This window comes from Zonotrichia albicollis, chromosome 8 (genome assembly GCF_047830755.1).
Source record: "Zonotrichia albicollis isolate bZonAlb1 chromosome 8, bZonAlb1.hap1, whole genome shotgun sequence".
In the NCBI taxonomy this organism is placed as follows: domain Eukaryota; kingdom Metazoa; phylum Chordata; class Aves; order Passeriformes; family Passerellidae; genus Zonotrichia; species Zonotrichia albicollis.
In genome coordinates, this window is record NC_133826.1 from 5880177 (window position 1) to 5895662 (window position 15486).

General features: G+C 46.9%; 1 protein-coding gene across 2 annotated transcripts in view; it reads left to right on the forward strand.

The window, feature by feature from the left end:
• Positions 1-15486, forward strand: part of LRP8 (LDL receptor related protein 8) — a 171936-nt gene that overhangs the window by 142637 nt on the left and 13813 nt on the right. The window contains exons 5-9 of one of the 2 annotated variants that reach the window (XM_074545774.1): positions 5554-5916; positions 12035-12157; positions 12485-12607; positions 15081-15200; positions 15330-15455. In XM_074545774.1, the coding sequence (XP_074401875.1) occupies positions 5554-5916; positions 12035-12157; positions 12485-12607; positions 15081-15200; positions 15330-15455 (855 nt within the window). The remainder of the gene's footprint in view (positions 1-5553; positions 5917-12034; positions 12158-12484; positions 12608-15080; positions 15201-15329; positions 15456-15486) is intronic. The other variant, XM_074545775.1, reaches the window with a different exon arrangement.

Below are 15486 nucleotides of genomic sequence, written 5' to 3' on the forward strand. Positions count from 1 at the left end.
AGTACTGAACATCTCCAGTCTGATTCAGCTGATTATATTCCAGTCAGAATATAAAAGAGTAATAATAATGTCTTTATCCTCATGGGATCCCCGTGGGGTGTCTTGGATGGTCACAAAAGCAGGACAGTATTAACCTTTGGTATTCTGACCATCCATTTTTGTCTTTCATGCTGCTTTATTTTATCCTTAAACCCTCTACCCTGGATTCACTTGTTCTTATTTTGAGGTAATTTTCAGTCATTTAGCCAGAACATCTGATAAACTTCCTAACCCTTTCCTGGTTTGAAGGAAAATGGAGGAGACCACAGGTAGGAGTTGCAATCTTATTGCACATACATAAAATTAATGACAGAGTGCAGAGTGTGCATAACTTTGTATATAAACTGCTTCTCTCTGTAAATTGGGGGTCATAATTAATTCTATTTCCAGATAATTAAACCACTTGGAATGAATATATGTATCTCAGGAAATACGTTCTAAATCACCAAATACATTTTTGAACCAACTATTATTTGTCAGCAGGGGCTTTGGCATCTGGTTGCTGGGTTATAATTAACTAATACTATGCAAATAGTGCTGCAGAGAATGGGAAAATGACTGATTTGTGTTTGAGGGCAGCGTGTGACAAAGGCAGCCAGCACATGCAAATATTAATTTGCAGGAGTGCGTGAGATGGCTCCTTAGCTCCATTAGTGCCTTGAACAATATCAGGAATTACAATTCCTGCTGCAGCCTCCATCTAGATGGGCTTTTCGGTATCAATCACCATGGCAACAACCACTGGTGGGAGTGAGGCTGCAATTCCGCTGCATTATTCCCTCCATGGGAGGCCTGTCATTTTTTCAGAGCAATGAGCTTCAAGGTCATCTTCATTTACCTCCATCTCTTGTGCTGTCCTTCCTGGAGGGCAGCTTTCCATGGGAAACTTGTCCTTCCAGGCACGAATCCCTGCTTTAAAGACTGGCATTTGACAGAAGATCTCTATGAAATATTCTGGTATTTGGTAAGCAATTGACTGCAGGCAAAATAAATAATTTAGATAGAATTAAACCTGAAAATAAATACTAGTTAAGCAAAACTAACATGCTGACAGTGCTGGTAGCTGGGAGTTCCAACATAATCTGCCCTGTCTGCCCTCTGTGACCTCCTTATCCATGGCCCAGCTCAGAGATTGGGGAGCTGGGCTTGCACTTGGGACACAAAACGTGGGCAGGTGGAGCTCAGGAATTCCACCCTCAGCCCTGCAGAACTCAAGTCCTAAATCTCAGAGCTTGGGAGAGTTTCTCAAGCCCAGCAGCCTCCCCTGCCAGTGTTGAAGCAGCCGTGAATCAGCAGCAAATCTCTCCCCCTGATGCAAATGTTGGTGTGCACAAATCATCCTTTGCCTGCTTTATCAAATCCATTATCAGATTTAAACAAACATAAATTTTCAGACACATTTTTAAAGTTGCTTTGGGGACAGTGTCAGAAAAATACAGTGTAATAATTCATCTTATCTTGTCTTCAGTATCAGTGGATAATTGCTGCTATCCACTTTGCCACAAATTTTACCAAATAATTGTCATTATTTAAGCCATTCATGTAATTTCAAGGGGAAATGGCTCTTTTGAAGGAGAGATGAATTAAATACCTGAGTCTTACTGAAAAGCTATAAAATCTTTAGTTAGAGATTAGCAATGACAACAGTTACAGTCCATTGTACATAATTCCCAGCTCTTGGTAATGATGGACATACCATTTATTTAATTTTTTCAATTTTATCTATATTTGAGGATCTGTGCTTGGTAGAGTTGTCCATTGTAGAAATGTTATGTACAAATTTTTGAAATGACAAATTTTTAATGAGCACTCTGTATTTTTAGAGAATTCTACATCTTGAGAGCATTCTGCTTTTTTCTAAAAGCAGTTAAAAAGCATGTGGCAGAATTATCTGAATTTTTTGGTGCCATGCCTGAGCTAAGAGTGTCCCTGCTGCACCAGACTCTCACTAAAGCCTCTGGCTAAATCCTGGCTCTGGGCAATAGAGAACCAGCCAGCACTGAAACACTTTTCCACAACTGCAATCTCTCTGATCTTCTGTGATTTTATTATTTTTAACTTCCTCTATCCCAAGGCTGCTGCTGCTCTGCTCTCCTCAGGAGAAGTGACAAGAGTGCAGCTGCAGGCTGTGAGGCAAAGCCTGTGACAGTTGTGCTCTACAGACTGGCACACAGCACAGGGCAAAAATTAATGCACAATACCTCGGGTGTATTTTGTCTACAGGCAAAATCACCTCTACATAATCATTTATGTGTGATATTTGACTTCCTGAAACTGTGAAGAACCTTTTAACATTGCAGTGCTCTACAGTAAACTGCTGTTATAGTTATGCTTTGAAGACTGATGGTTAAACACATCTTTGCAAACATTTCCAAGATTTCTACTGGGATCACTCGTGTTTGAAGTAGGTTTTGCACCTTAGAGTACAACATTTATTAATTTCTTCTGTGCTAAAGAAAGCAAATTATTATTTGATTCCTTGGTCTTACGTGAATCAGCCTACAACAGGATAGGCAGCAAATTTGGAGAATGCAAACAAATTGCTCAAGTCAAAAAATACCCCAGTGATCATTTAATTACTGCTGGCACGTTTTCTACTGAAATGCTCTGGAGGCAATGAAAAGCTGTAGTGATGGGCAGGTGTGACCCACAGGAACTGCTTGATCCCAAAGGGGAGTTACCAACCCAACAGCCAACCTGCTCTGCTTGCTCATGGAGAGAGAGCTTGTAGTCTCTGGTGCTGCCATACACTGAACTTAATTTTTAAAAAGAAATAAAATAATCATGACCATGCAATTTTCTAGCTAGCAATTCTTAGGCTCCACTGAGGAAGTCCTCATGAGAGGTTACAAAAGCTGAACTGCTTCTGCTTCCTGGCTGTGATTATCAGTAATTTTATATCTGTGCTGGGATTTCTGGGTGCAAAGGAGGAGCTTTTGTGCAAACTTCCATTGTCTGTATCCCACTCCTATGTTCATCAGTCGCTAATTTGCCAATGCAGCAGATTTCTGAAGGGAAACATGTACAAACAGGAGGAGGGGTGGAGGTGGGACCAGGAAAACAACGAGGGGAAAAAGAGGGGCTCATTACAGTTGGTGGAAAGGAAATTTATGCACATTTGGAATGTGCAAATCATTACAGTCTTGCCCAAACATTAAGGATCAAAGAACTATGCAAGATTTTGCTCTCTGATCTGAGATTCATCAAAATAATGCCAGAAAAGCAATTTCTTCTTTTCAGCCTTTATCTGTTACAGAAGCTGTACATAGCCATAGAAATATTCCTGTTTTCCCACTACCATTTTAAAATGGATTGGCAAGATGCTGTTACCTTGAATTTTCCACTTTATGGAGCAGTGTTCCATATGCAGTTCTGTGTCAGGGCTCCTCTGAAGACTGTGTGAAGTTATTTAGCTGTGTACTCATCAGCAGGGCTAATAGATGATTGCTAGTCATGGGGCAAGGATAGAGAAATCTGCTGAATGGAGATAAAGAGCAGAATCTGGGTGATATTTAGAGCATTTTAATGGACTCAAGTTTGCCATGAAAAAGAGGAAGGTTTTTAGCTGCTTCTCCACCAGACTGTGCTTGTATTTCAGGTCCTTATGAGAAAGATTCACCTCCTAGTATTAGTTCCTTCTGTTTGGAGAGGACAAACTGTGGCTGTTCCAAGGGACAGGTGCCTGTTGAGGGCATCTCAGTATCTAAAATCCTCTACCAAGTGCAGAAGGAGCTGAGCAGCTCCCTTGGTGCCTCTCTCTGTGACATTCCATGATTGGTGTCGAGTGGGGCAGCTGAGATTCTCTTTAACATTTCTCCCTGCTGGAGAGAGCCTGGGTCCTGGCCAGTGCATGGCAGCATTGCAGCAAGGAAGGCAATCCTCTTTCTCTTCTCATTAGGTGGATTGCTGTGCTCTGACATCTGGAAAACCTGGGGCTAAATGGGACAGAGCACAGGGCAGGAGGGGAGAGGTGTGTGTATATATAAATATGTGTGTGTGTATTCACATTCTGGTGGCTGCTTAGGTTATCAGGCAGAGCCCAGCGAGTTTGCCAGACAGAATGTAATTAGGCATTTGTGCAAGTGGACATTTCTTAAATGCTGGATAAATACAACTTTATTCCCAGGTATAAATCAGACACAATATTGCAGCAGAATCCCAGTGGGTTCCTGTCACTGGCTGAAATCTGGGATATGACAGTTCTTTTAGAGGGATTCTGCTGCTTTCCTGGTGCAATTGCCATTGCAGAGATTGGTACTATCTAAACTGTGTGGTGTTGTGCAGGGGCTCTGCAGATATGACAGTAAGTACTTCTGCTTCTGAAGACAAGAAAAATTCCCAAGTACAATATTTTTAAAAAAAAATTATTGTAATTTGTATGCATTTATATTTATTGTAATTTATCAAAGCCATACTTCCCTGTAGAGGGCTGAAACTGCAGAATTCTTTTCTAAGTAACCACCTCAAAGTACTTCTGGAGAATTTCTTCCATGGTTTTGGTTCCCCTGTGCCTTGATGGAATAAAGTGACTTGGAACTGCACTTTGTTGGAGTACCTGAGAGTTTAATTTGAGCAGGCATCTCTGGTTCAGCTGTCCATTAGGCTTGCAGAGGAGAGTGCTCCACTCAGCTTCTATCTGACAAGCGCCTCATTTGTATGTTAATGTTGAGTTGTGATTTCCAGGGAAGGCATTCAGCGTGTTGTAAAGGGCCTTACTGGCAGATTGCAGCTAAATTGATGCTCGACTCACTAAATATTTACCCTACACATCCCACTTAATATGTCCAAAACCAGGCATACTGTGAAATCCTGAAACCTGATTCTGTGCTTATGAAAGTCAGGAAGCTGGTAATGTCAGCGTGGAGCCAGGCAGAGCCCTGGTGCTGCCAGCACAGCCCCAGCCTCTCCCTGCAACCTTCCCAGTCCCAATCCCAGTCCCATTCCCAATCCCAGTCCCATTCCCAGTCCCATTCTCATTCCCAGTCCCAATCCCAGTCCCATTCCCAATCCCATTCTGTGCTGCTCCTCCTGCCTGGGGCTCACCTGGCTCTGGCTTCCCTGTGCCAGCACAGCCCCAGCCTCTCCCTGCAACCTTCCCATTCTCATTCCCAGTCCCAGTCCCCTTCCCAATCCCAGTCCCATTCCCATTCCCATTCTGTGCTGCTGCTCCTGCCCAGGGCTCACCCAGCTCCAGCCCCAGGGCTCCCCTGGCTGCTCTCAGTGCCAGCACAGCGCTGCTCTGTCTCTCCCTCCCACAGTTCCCACAGCCCTGCTGCCCCTCCTTCTCCAGAGCTGCTGGGGTCCCTAGAGAACACATCCTGACACAGCTCCTCACGTCCTGAGGAGCACTGTGGCCCCACCAGCTCCTTGCCACATGGTAACCACCGGGAGAAATGTTTGGGGTAGGACAGCCCTGACAATGCCTTTGAGACACCCTGAATGGGCTAAAGCTGGGCCAGTGGTGAGGGCAGGGTTGGAGATGTCCCAGCTGACCTGTTTGTTTTTATTCCCAAGCCTGTTCTCCCAACGAGTTCCAGTGCAGTAACAAGTCGTGCATCTCCATCATCTTCGTGTGCGACGGTGACAACGACTGCGGGGACGGCAGCGACGAAAGGAAGTGCTCCCCCCTGACCTGCAACCCCAACGAGTTCCAGTGCAACAACAGCGTGTGCATCCCGGAGCTGTGGGTGTGTGACAACCAGCCCGACTGCGAGGACCAGTCGGACGAGTCCATGGAGAAGTGCGGCTACGACGCCAAGGCCCTGAACACGTGCGCGGCGCACGAGTTCCAGTGCGGCAACGGAGAGTGCATCCACCTCAACTGGAAGTGTGACGGCGACGAGGACTGCAAGGACAAGTCTGATGAGCAGGACTGCCGTGAGTGTCTGCAGGGCAGGGCCAGGGGAAGGGCCAGGAGGCTGCTGGGCTCTGTCTGAAGGCAAGGCTTTGATGTCTGAGCAGCAGCTGTGCCACACAAGCAGCCCTTGCATCCTACATGACATGGCTGGGTGCCCAGCCCAGCAGGGTCAGGTGTATTCCACACTCCTTTTGTGCTTTTTCCTTGAGAATCCAGAGAGGAGGTGTAAGAGCTGTTGGATGGTACCGTGCCTCAGAAGGGCTCTGTTTCACTAGAAAGACAAGGAGTGAAAAGTGGAAAAAATGTTCAAAGCCCTCAGGCTGCATGGTGGGGTCAGAGCCTGGAGGTTAGAAGCTGCTATGCTAAAGGGAATATATGATCAGCAGAAAAAAATAATTCATTTTCTGCCTCTGAAGTTGGAGTATACTGAACAAGGCAGTCAAGAGAAATACCTCTGAAGAATCCAGTTTGAAATGCTTTTTGAGCTTAGCTTGATAAAGGCAGAGAGCTAATAAATAATGGATTTCTTTTCAGCTGGCTTTATGCATGTAGCAAGCTGGTGTTGGTATGTGTGGTATTTTGAATGTTTCATCCATTTTTAGCCACTAAACTGTTCAAGCTGGTCACTTACCTGAGGAGGGAGAGAGAAGAAAACAAGAGCAAAATGTTTTGCTAGAATATTCATATGACAAGATTGAAATTAAATATTTACATAGCTGTTTATATTTAGCAGCTCTGACATTGGGCCACCTCTGGGGGGAGGAAGGCAGCAACCAGCTGCAAACCCAGGGATTTTTGCAAGGTACCTAAGAAAATGTATCACTTCTGCCAGCACCATCTTTTCATACCCACGGCAGCACCAAGGCCAGGCTGGTGAGCAGCAGTGTGGGAGAGCCCTTCAGGTTGCTGGGGATCAGACTTCCCTCCAGGCAGAGGAGCAGGTGTAAATCCAGTGGCTTCTTTAACAAGAGAAGGATGTGGTGAATCCTAGACAGCACTGTTTGCACTGCAGGAGAGCAGAGTCATGAGCCACAGGTTACCCTGGAGCTGCTGAGCCTTTAAAATTGCCAAGGACTCTTTTAAGAGAGGCAAGAGCTGAAGAGAAGAAGCCAAAAATGTTTTGTTAGGAAGAAAGCAGCTCTGGCTGCTGGGTACAAGGCTGTCAGCCCCACCCAAGGAGGGTGGGTTAAGGTAGGCTGTCTTTTCCTTCATCTCCAAGAAGGTGCTGAAGTTGCTGACAGAGCTCTTGGGCAGCAGGTACCCAGGCAGTACTGCCGGGCTCTGAAGGACCACGGGGACTGTGGAGTCAGGAGACAGAGCTGGTTCCTGGCTCTGCTTCAGGAAGGCCAGCAGAAGCACAGCTGCTGGAGATGGGCACTGCTGCCTGCGTGGTTTGGTGCCTGTTTCCATCCTGAGCCCTCCCGTGGGCAGTCCTGTACCTGTGTCCCCTCCAAATCAGGAGACAGTGGCAAGGGCTGTGCTACAAACAAGGGTGCAGAACTGGTGTCTGGTACAGGGGACTCCAGCAGAACTGATCTCTGTCCCATGGGGTGCATTCCCTGCAGTGACAGCAACCTGAGAGGATGGCTGAGATTGGACAGCTCAGGAGAGGGCAAGGTGAGCTCCCTTCTGTTGCCAAGTGCAGAAAGAGAGGAGCAGCTCACTGATGGGGCTTTCTGATGAAATGTCTCTTAAATTTCAATCCCTCTTCAACATGAAATGTTTTAAGTCTTTCACAGGCCCCATTTATTTTGACACTGCTGGGTGAGAGGAGTGGGACTGCGCCCATGTACCTTCATTGCTCCCCAGCTCCTTTCCTTGGTGTGACAGGCACCAGGCATGTCCAGCCGTGCCAGACTGCTGGGCAGTGAGAGCCCAGCTGCAGCCAGCAGCACTTGCAGAGGCAGCTCCCAGGACACAGCTGGACACCGCTGCAGCACAGCACGGTGCTGACAACCAGTGGAGAGAGGGGGAAATGTGGCAGAAGTGACTTGAGAGAACTCTGAGCAGTGGAGATTTAGCACAATGAGGGTCTCTTTCTAGGAAGTCTCAGTCCAGCACAATGTGCAGTTTGTCTGCCTGGGAGAAACAAGGATGTGAGCTGATTCTGCTGCCTTCAGTGCTGTGGATTGGGAGACAGAGGGATTCCAAGCCCCACTGTTTGAGCTACCTCTGGTTCTGGTGGCAGCCCAGTGCCACAGCAGTGAGCCCACAGCCATCCACACTGCATGGATGGGGTTCTCTGAGGCAGCAACCACAAGAGGCCTTGCAGCACTGAGTGCACATCAGTGCAGCTGATGTGTTGGCTGGGTCAGAGCCAAAATTCATGTTGCTTCCCCCTCCTAAATGCAGCTGTTGCTGGGGTGCACCTGCCTGCAGGAAGGGACATTTGGGAGCCCTTAAAACTCAGCCTCACTGCTCATCTGTTGGACTGAGTTTAGGGACCTTTCTGATTATTTTCCTCTGCAGAAATTCTCTGTTTGAGATCAGAATCGTGGGACATGCAGAGTTACAGGTGTGTGACACAGCTCTGTCCCCTTAGCAACAGGGATGGCACATGGGCCCCTTGGCTGGGTTTGATTAAAACTGCAGATCCCACCACTACATCTTCTCTTGCAAATGGGGATCATATGGGGTTTGTGCAGTATAAACAGAGGGATGGGAACTAATGCTTTAAAAAAAGTCATGAGGCCATCAACCATCATTTGTTATAAACATTTTGGATTGGTAAATGAGTAGAGTAGAAATGAAGGGTGACAATTGGTGAACAGGTTTTGGCAGCGAGACAGCAAATAAATGGGAAGGAATGAGTCATTTCAGGAAAGCTGTGTGAGAACATTGGGTGGCTGGGGTTTTTTCCATAGCATATATATTCAAATATGTATATATGTATATTTATAAAATGAACATTAGGTTAGATTTATTAGTCTTCAAATCTGGAATGGTTATATTTTTAAATGTCCTTTGCAACTTGCATTAAGGCATCCAGGAGGGAGAATAAATAATGCTTACAACTGACAGCAAGAAAAGAGACCCCTTGGGACCTGACCTCACACTTCCCTGCCTCTGTCTCCCCATCTATAACATGGGATTGATGCATTTTGCAAATGTTGGGATTTTCTTTTTTGGGAAGGAAGGAAATAAAAACAGAAACCAGAAGAAACTGAGGCTCAGGTTTGGAATCTGGAATAGAGCTGCTGAATTTGAGTGATGCAGCTTTGTGCCTAGGATTGGTAAATGGGAAGTGTGTCTCTTTGAGGAGGCCTGTTAATTTAGCAGGGCTTTGGTAATTAGTTTAGTATTTGATTTGCTGAGGAGATGGCTGTAAAACTACTGAGATTTCACTGATTTAAACCTTCCAAATTAGGCACAGCAATTTTCTGGATATCTTGTGCAAATAAACAGCACAGCTTTTCCCTCTTCTTGAATTACTGCTTTTCCTTGGGAATGGCCTTAATGGGAACCTGCTGTCAGCTCTGCCAGTGGGGCTGAGATGGGTTAGTGCCTCCACTTCAGGATAATTTGGAATTCTCCTGAAAAATGCAGCAAAAATTAGCAATGCCATACATGGCATTTTAGTGGCTTTGTAATCAGTAAGAGCTGTTACTGTATCTGCCTTTTTAGATGTCTGTTAAGAGGCTCAGGGGCTGCTCCTCAAAGGTCTGAACTTCCACAGCTCTGGTGGAGTGAGAATGAGCCAGGAAACCCAGCCTGGTCTCCAAACTTCTGTCTCTTCTGGAAGCAAAGTTTGTGCAGTGCAGTACAGCCCCACATCTGTGTTTTGCAGTCTCTGTAGCAACTGAGCTAAGAATTGTGCTGTCATTTTTCTCTCAGTCTTGTGGTGCTTCTGCAACATTGTCTTTGCAATTCCTACAAAATTCTCCTTAATTTTAATTCATTTTAGGAATAGCAACCTTTTTGTTCTAAGCATTTAGCTATAAAGCTTTTTAAAAGAGCTTTGAAGATTACAATTGAAGACAATTATAGGTTTTATAGCAGCTGTCTTCCAAATCTGTAGCTGTTGTCACACAGATTTACTTGATGAACTGGAGACCTTTTTCTGCTCTAGAAAAGACAAAACCCCATTGGCTTTAATTACATGTTACACTTTTGTGAGGGGGCATTTTGTGTATAAATACACGAATATTTTTAGTCAGAAATGGAGGACCATCCTATCCTACCTCCACACATAGAAGTTGCTAGGGAAAAGGTGAAGCAAACTGGTTTACAAGTTAGGGTGAAAACAAGAAATAATTGTGGCAAAGGAATTTCCAGTGAGACAGCTGAAAAGCCCTGCAGGGGCCAGGGTTCAGCTGGGCAGCAGGCAGGGTTTCCTGTGCAGCAGGGAGGGTGCTTTCCCCATGCCCAGGTTTCCCCAGGCAGTGGCTGCCCATGCCAGCAGCAGTTTTGGCAGAAGTGACTCTGCCTCCCTGCAGGAGTTCTTGGTGCCACTTCCAGACCTGTGCCCTGTGCCCCTCCCAGACCACAGCTTTGTTTCTTTCCCTCCTTCATTTTTCTGCATTTGGTAGAGCAGCAGATCCCACGTGCTTAGTTTGGAGCTGCTGGCCCAGATGTCCCACTGAGGTTTCCCATTCCTGTGCCTGGGTTTATTAGCTGAAACATGGCAGCACAGCTGCTCCTATAACTGTGCTTATTGCTTGGGATTTTTTTCTCACTTTGCAGCTTTTTATGAATACACTGCATATGGCTTTCCTCTCCAAGGAGCAGTGCTATTTCCAAACTTTCCTCATGTGAATATTGTGTATTTCTAATGACAGGCTTTCTCCCTTCCCCCTCCAGCCCTGCAGTTGTGGCTTTCTCTGTCTCTGGTGCCTTTTGCTGGCTGAAGATGGACTAGAACTTGTCCAGTGAAGCAGTCATGAACCTGGACCTGCACCCTGCAGGCTATAATCACCAATAGTGTGGAGTCTTTGTGCAACTGATACTTTATGATATTGATGCTGGCTCACTTCATGTCTGCAGCTCTTCCTGGGTTATCTGAAATGACTCATTTTTATATTAGAACCAGTTTGTCAAATTGTCCAGGGCAGTCTGCAGACAGCTCTCGCCTCCCATGTAGTACCAGCAGTGCTGGCCTCCCCTCAGTGCTCAGAAGAAGTGATTTTCTGTCAGCCCACACCAGGACACAATCGTGTGATGGAAAGCCTGGAATCAGGAACTCTCCAGGGTGTGCTGCCTTGATCTGATGGGCCCCTCACAAGGAAGCTGCAAAACGTGTCCAGGAATGAGGAGCCTGTTTTGCCAGGCTGCCTGATCCCTGTGTCAGCACAGGGCTGGTCCCAGCTAGGGGGGTCTCTCATTCATGGTAATTTGGGAAGGGATATATGACTGCTTTTAGCATGGTCTGTGCAGGAGTCTGGTTTATATTTTCCCCCAGCTTTGCAGTTTATCAGATCTGGTTTGAGTCTGTTATAATCTGACCTGGACAAATGAATTTCAGGCATGGAAACTGGGCTGATATTGTGGAGGTGTTTGGGGCTGGAAAGCCCAAGAAACATCTCAGTGCAGTGGAGCTCTTCTGCCTTCCAGTGGGCTGTTGGCTCATGGGCATTTGGTGACCTGATGATTGTGTCTCATTGCTGCCTTTGTCCCTGCTGTGACCACACTGCTTTGGCAGAGTCACTGCAGGTCTCTTGCCCGGGCCTTAGCCTGAACATGTTTTGAAATGTATCTGAAATGTAATTGTTCTGAGGAAGGGAGCTGAGGAGTGCAAAGTGCCTTTGCCTTCCCAGTGTCACTCCCAGCTGGGAAGCAGCCTGGCCTCACACAGACTGCAGCCCCAGAGCTGCCCCACTGCTGGGAGTTTTGCTGCTTGCTTTGTTCTGTGTCACCTGAGAAACTTCACTGCCAGTACTGGGTCTGTTTTGCCTGGGTGTCCTCAAATGGGCTTTGATGCTGATTTCCCAAGGATGTAGAAGTGGTCTAGGACAGCAGAGGGGCACAGGAGAACAGTGGCTGAGGCAGCTGCTGCCTCTGTTGCTTTGGTGGGAACAGCCCATACTCTGACACTTGCTGATGGAGGATGCAACCCCAGCAGTGTCAGAGGGACGTGGCTGATGGGTACCACACAAGTGACTGAGTTCTGTGTGCCTGATGCTTGAATGTGTTGTCTTAAAGCTCTGGTGACCTGCCGGCCGGATGAATTTCAGTGTGGCGATGGGACGTGCATCCATGGAGCCAAGCAGTGTGACAAGGTGCACGACTGTCCTGACAACAGCGACGAGGCCGGCTGTGTCCAAGGTGGGTACAGGTGCTCCTCGTGCTCCATGGGGTAAATCTGCCAGGGCTGGTGGCCTCTGGGCTGCTCCTCTACTTGGCCATGCCAAGCTGCTTCCTGTACAGTTTGAAGCCATTTTTGCAGTGGGATTGCTTGGGAGAGATGATTGTGCTGACCAGGCAGACTGCATGACTTGAAAAGTTCTTTGCATGATGCTTTAGGCTCAATGTTCATTTGCTTAATCCCATCCCATTTCTGCTAATGATGCCCTCCTGAGCTTTATGTCAGCCTGTTTGTTGTCACGAGCCTCATCTAACTTAGATGCTTTCCTCTCTTGCCCAACATGACAGAGTCAGCATGTGAAAGTCCCAGCAAGTTTCAGTGTAAGAGTGGAGAGTGCATTGACGGAGGCAAAGTGTGCGATTCACATAGAGACTGCAGGGACTGGTCTGACGAGCCTCTGAAAGAATGTGGTACAGTACTTGCCTTCTACGTGTTGCTCCTGTTGTAACTGCTTCCCCTCTTCTCCATCTGCTGCTCACAGCTTTGAGTGTAACCACATGTAGCTGCTAATGCTATTTCTCACTCTGCTCCTCTTTCCTTGCCTTTATTCTCTCATCACCCTTCATATGAATATAATTAGTAGCTTAGTCTGATCATCTGTAACTTTGAACTGTGCCCTTCTCCACTCAATTTTTATTCTTGGAGGGATGTATGAACTGAGCACGGGACTAGGAATGAGGAATTCCCCCTCTCCCCAAATACTGGTGTCCTCCACAACACTCACCAGTTTATTTAGCCTCATTGCCTAAATTATCTTTGAATTCTAAGATGATGATAACACCATAAAAATATAGCGTTGGGAACATGCTTTGAAGGTGAAAACATGTAGAGTGGCAGCAACCCCTGAGAGAGGACTTCAGCCTTTTCTGGGTTGTTCATGTTGCTGCTGCTTCCCTCAGCAGAGACAGCAGGCTGCTCCCTGCAGCGTCCTGCCAGCTCTGGGCTGTGGGAATGCCAGGGCAGCCGGGGTTGTTGGAGCCAGGGAACAGAGCTGAGGGCACAGAGCTGTGCCCTTCTCCATAGCACAGCCCTCTCTTGCCCTTCCCACCAGACATTGTGGGCACCAGCCCCAATCTGCAGCATCACTCAAACACGTTTGTGGTTTTCCCCAGGGCAGAGATGTCTCCAACAGGCATCTCCTTCCATGCCATCATGGAGCTCAGTGGCTGCCCCTTACATAACTCCTGTTCAGGAAGAACTGTCAGTCTCTCCCTGTTTTAGACAAGGAAGAGTGTGTGCATGCTTAGAGAAGATGCTCCTCCCTCATGCTTCCAGTGTGCCCTTGCTTTCTTCCACTAATCCTCATCTCCCTGTTTCTCTGTGTGGGTGCTGCAGTGTCTGTCTGTGGAGGTCTCCCAGTTGGCAGCCCAGTTTGTCAGAGGAGACTGGGCAGTGGCACAGCTGGGCTGGTGCTCAACCCATGGTCATGGTGCTGTGATTGTGCCACCCTGGGCTGGCAGTGAGCTGTTGTCTGAGCTGGGAAGCAGAGAAGAGCCCCCAGGGGAAGGTGTTTCTCAAAGGGCACAGTGCTGTGGGTTGCTGGGACATTAATGCCCACACACAGGTGATCCCCACAGGAGGCAGAGGTACAGGACACACTCCCCAGCTCAGGGGGTCTGTCTGGCCATGCTAAACTCTGCAGTGCCCTCTGAGAGTCCCCCAGAAAAGCACTGCAGAAGGCATGACAACACTTGGCTATTTTAGTCAGGCAACTTGCTCCATTAATTATGTGTTGATATCTCTGTATGTCCCTGCTAGGAAGGTGAAAGCATCCCAGAGCTGAGCTGGATTCCTTCTGGCATGGTATTTTCCCTGTCTTACTGACTTAATTGGGTTGTGGTTGTTTCCATTTTCTTCCAAGAGCAATGGTTTATTGGCTCTGCTGTGCTGCTCACCTGCAGTGTGCAAGGATGCAAGAAGTAAAAGATAAATGAAAAATTTGCCTTTAAATTGCATTCTAGATTGGAGCAAATCAGTTTTCCTTGTTCTGGTGAGTCCACTATCCCTGAAATCCCACAGCTCCTGTTCAGCAGTCTTCCTTAAGGAGAGAACTTTCTCTTCACCTTTTGTAGGCCAATTAAAACAAGAAGAAATGTTGTCTCTGACAGGAAACCAGCTTTTCCCAACCTCTCATTCAGTTCTACTTTTAAGAATCCATTTATTCAGTTTTTCATTTCAGCACTTGAGGGCAGGATCAGACAGGTGGCCTTGGATTAGAAAAGGCCCCAGGGGAGTTTGGGGGCTGTTGCTTTGTAAATTGCACACTGGGGGTGCCAGCAAAGACGGTTGTGGGGAACGTGTTTGTGGGAGGATGTATCAGTGCTAATGGAGTATCTCTGACAGACTGCACTTCGGTGTTTTCTGGAATTTTTCACATAAATCATTCCTTGGAGCTAGATGGGAAAATAGTAGAGTATTTCAAAACAGCTGGCCCCTGGGAGATGAGAGTCCCCCCGCATGAATTATTAAAGCTCAGAGAGACTGTTCAGAAAAGTCAACATGAACCAGCACATGGGGAAGGAGGAGCATGCTGGTGAGAGCCCTTAGGTCCCTTGGAAGTTTCTCACATGTGGCAGAACAGCTCAAAGCAGCAGCTCTCTGAAGGGATGAGATGCAGAGACTCACAAGGGCTGTATCCCCAGGGCTCCCCATTCATTCAGCCACTAGCTTTGAGTCCAAATGATCCCCCAGCGTTGGTTTGGAATAATAAAGAGCAAGAAAGTGATACAGTGGAGGCTTCCTGTCTCTGAAGGCACTCATGCTCTATAGGGCCTGTACCAAAACTGATAGAAATGGGAACATTTCTGAGGAAATCTCTTAATTTTATTCAATCTCACAAGTAAAAGCCCCGTTTGTCATAGGTGATCTGTGTATCCCCTGCAGGTGTCAATGAATGCTCGATGAACAACGGTGGCTGCTCACACATATGCAAAGACTTGAGGATTGGTTACGAGTGCGAATGCCCGCCTGGATACAAGCTTCTGGATAAAAAAACGTGTGGAGGTAATTGACATGCAAACAGCAGTCCCTTGTGTTTCACCATAGAGAGACGTGATTATATTCACTTGAGCATTGCTCCATCACAGATGGTTTGATTTCAAGTTATTGATGGGTTTCAAACACTCCTTTCAGACATAGATGAATGTGAGAATCCAGACGCTTGTAGCCAGATCTGCATTAATTACAAGGGAGACTACAAATGTGAGTGCTACGAAGGATACGAGATGGACACGCTGTCCAAGAACTGCAAAGCTGTAGGTAAGGCAGCGCCACAGGCACGGGAACTCTG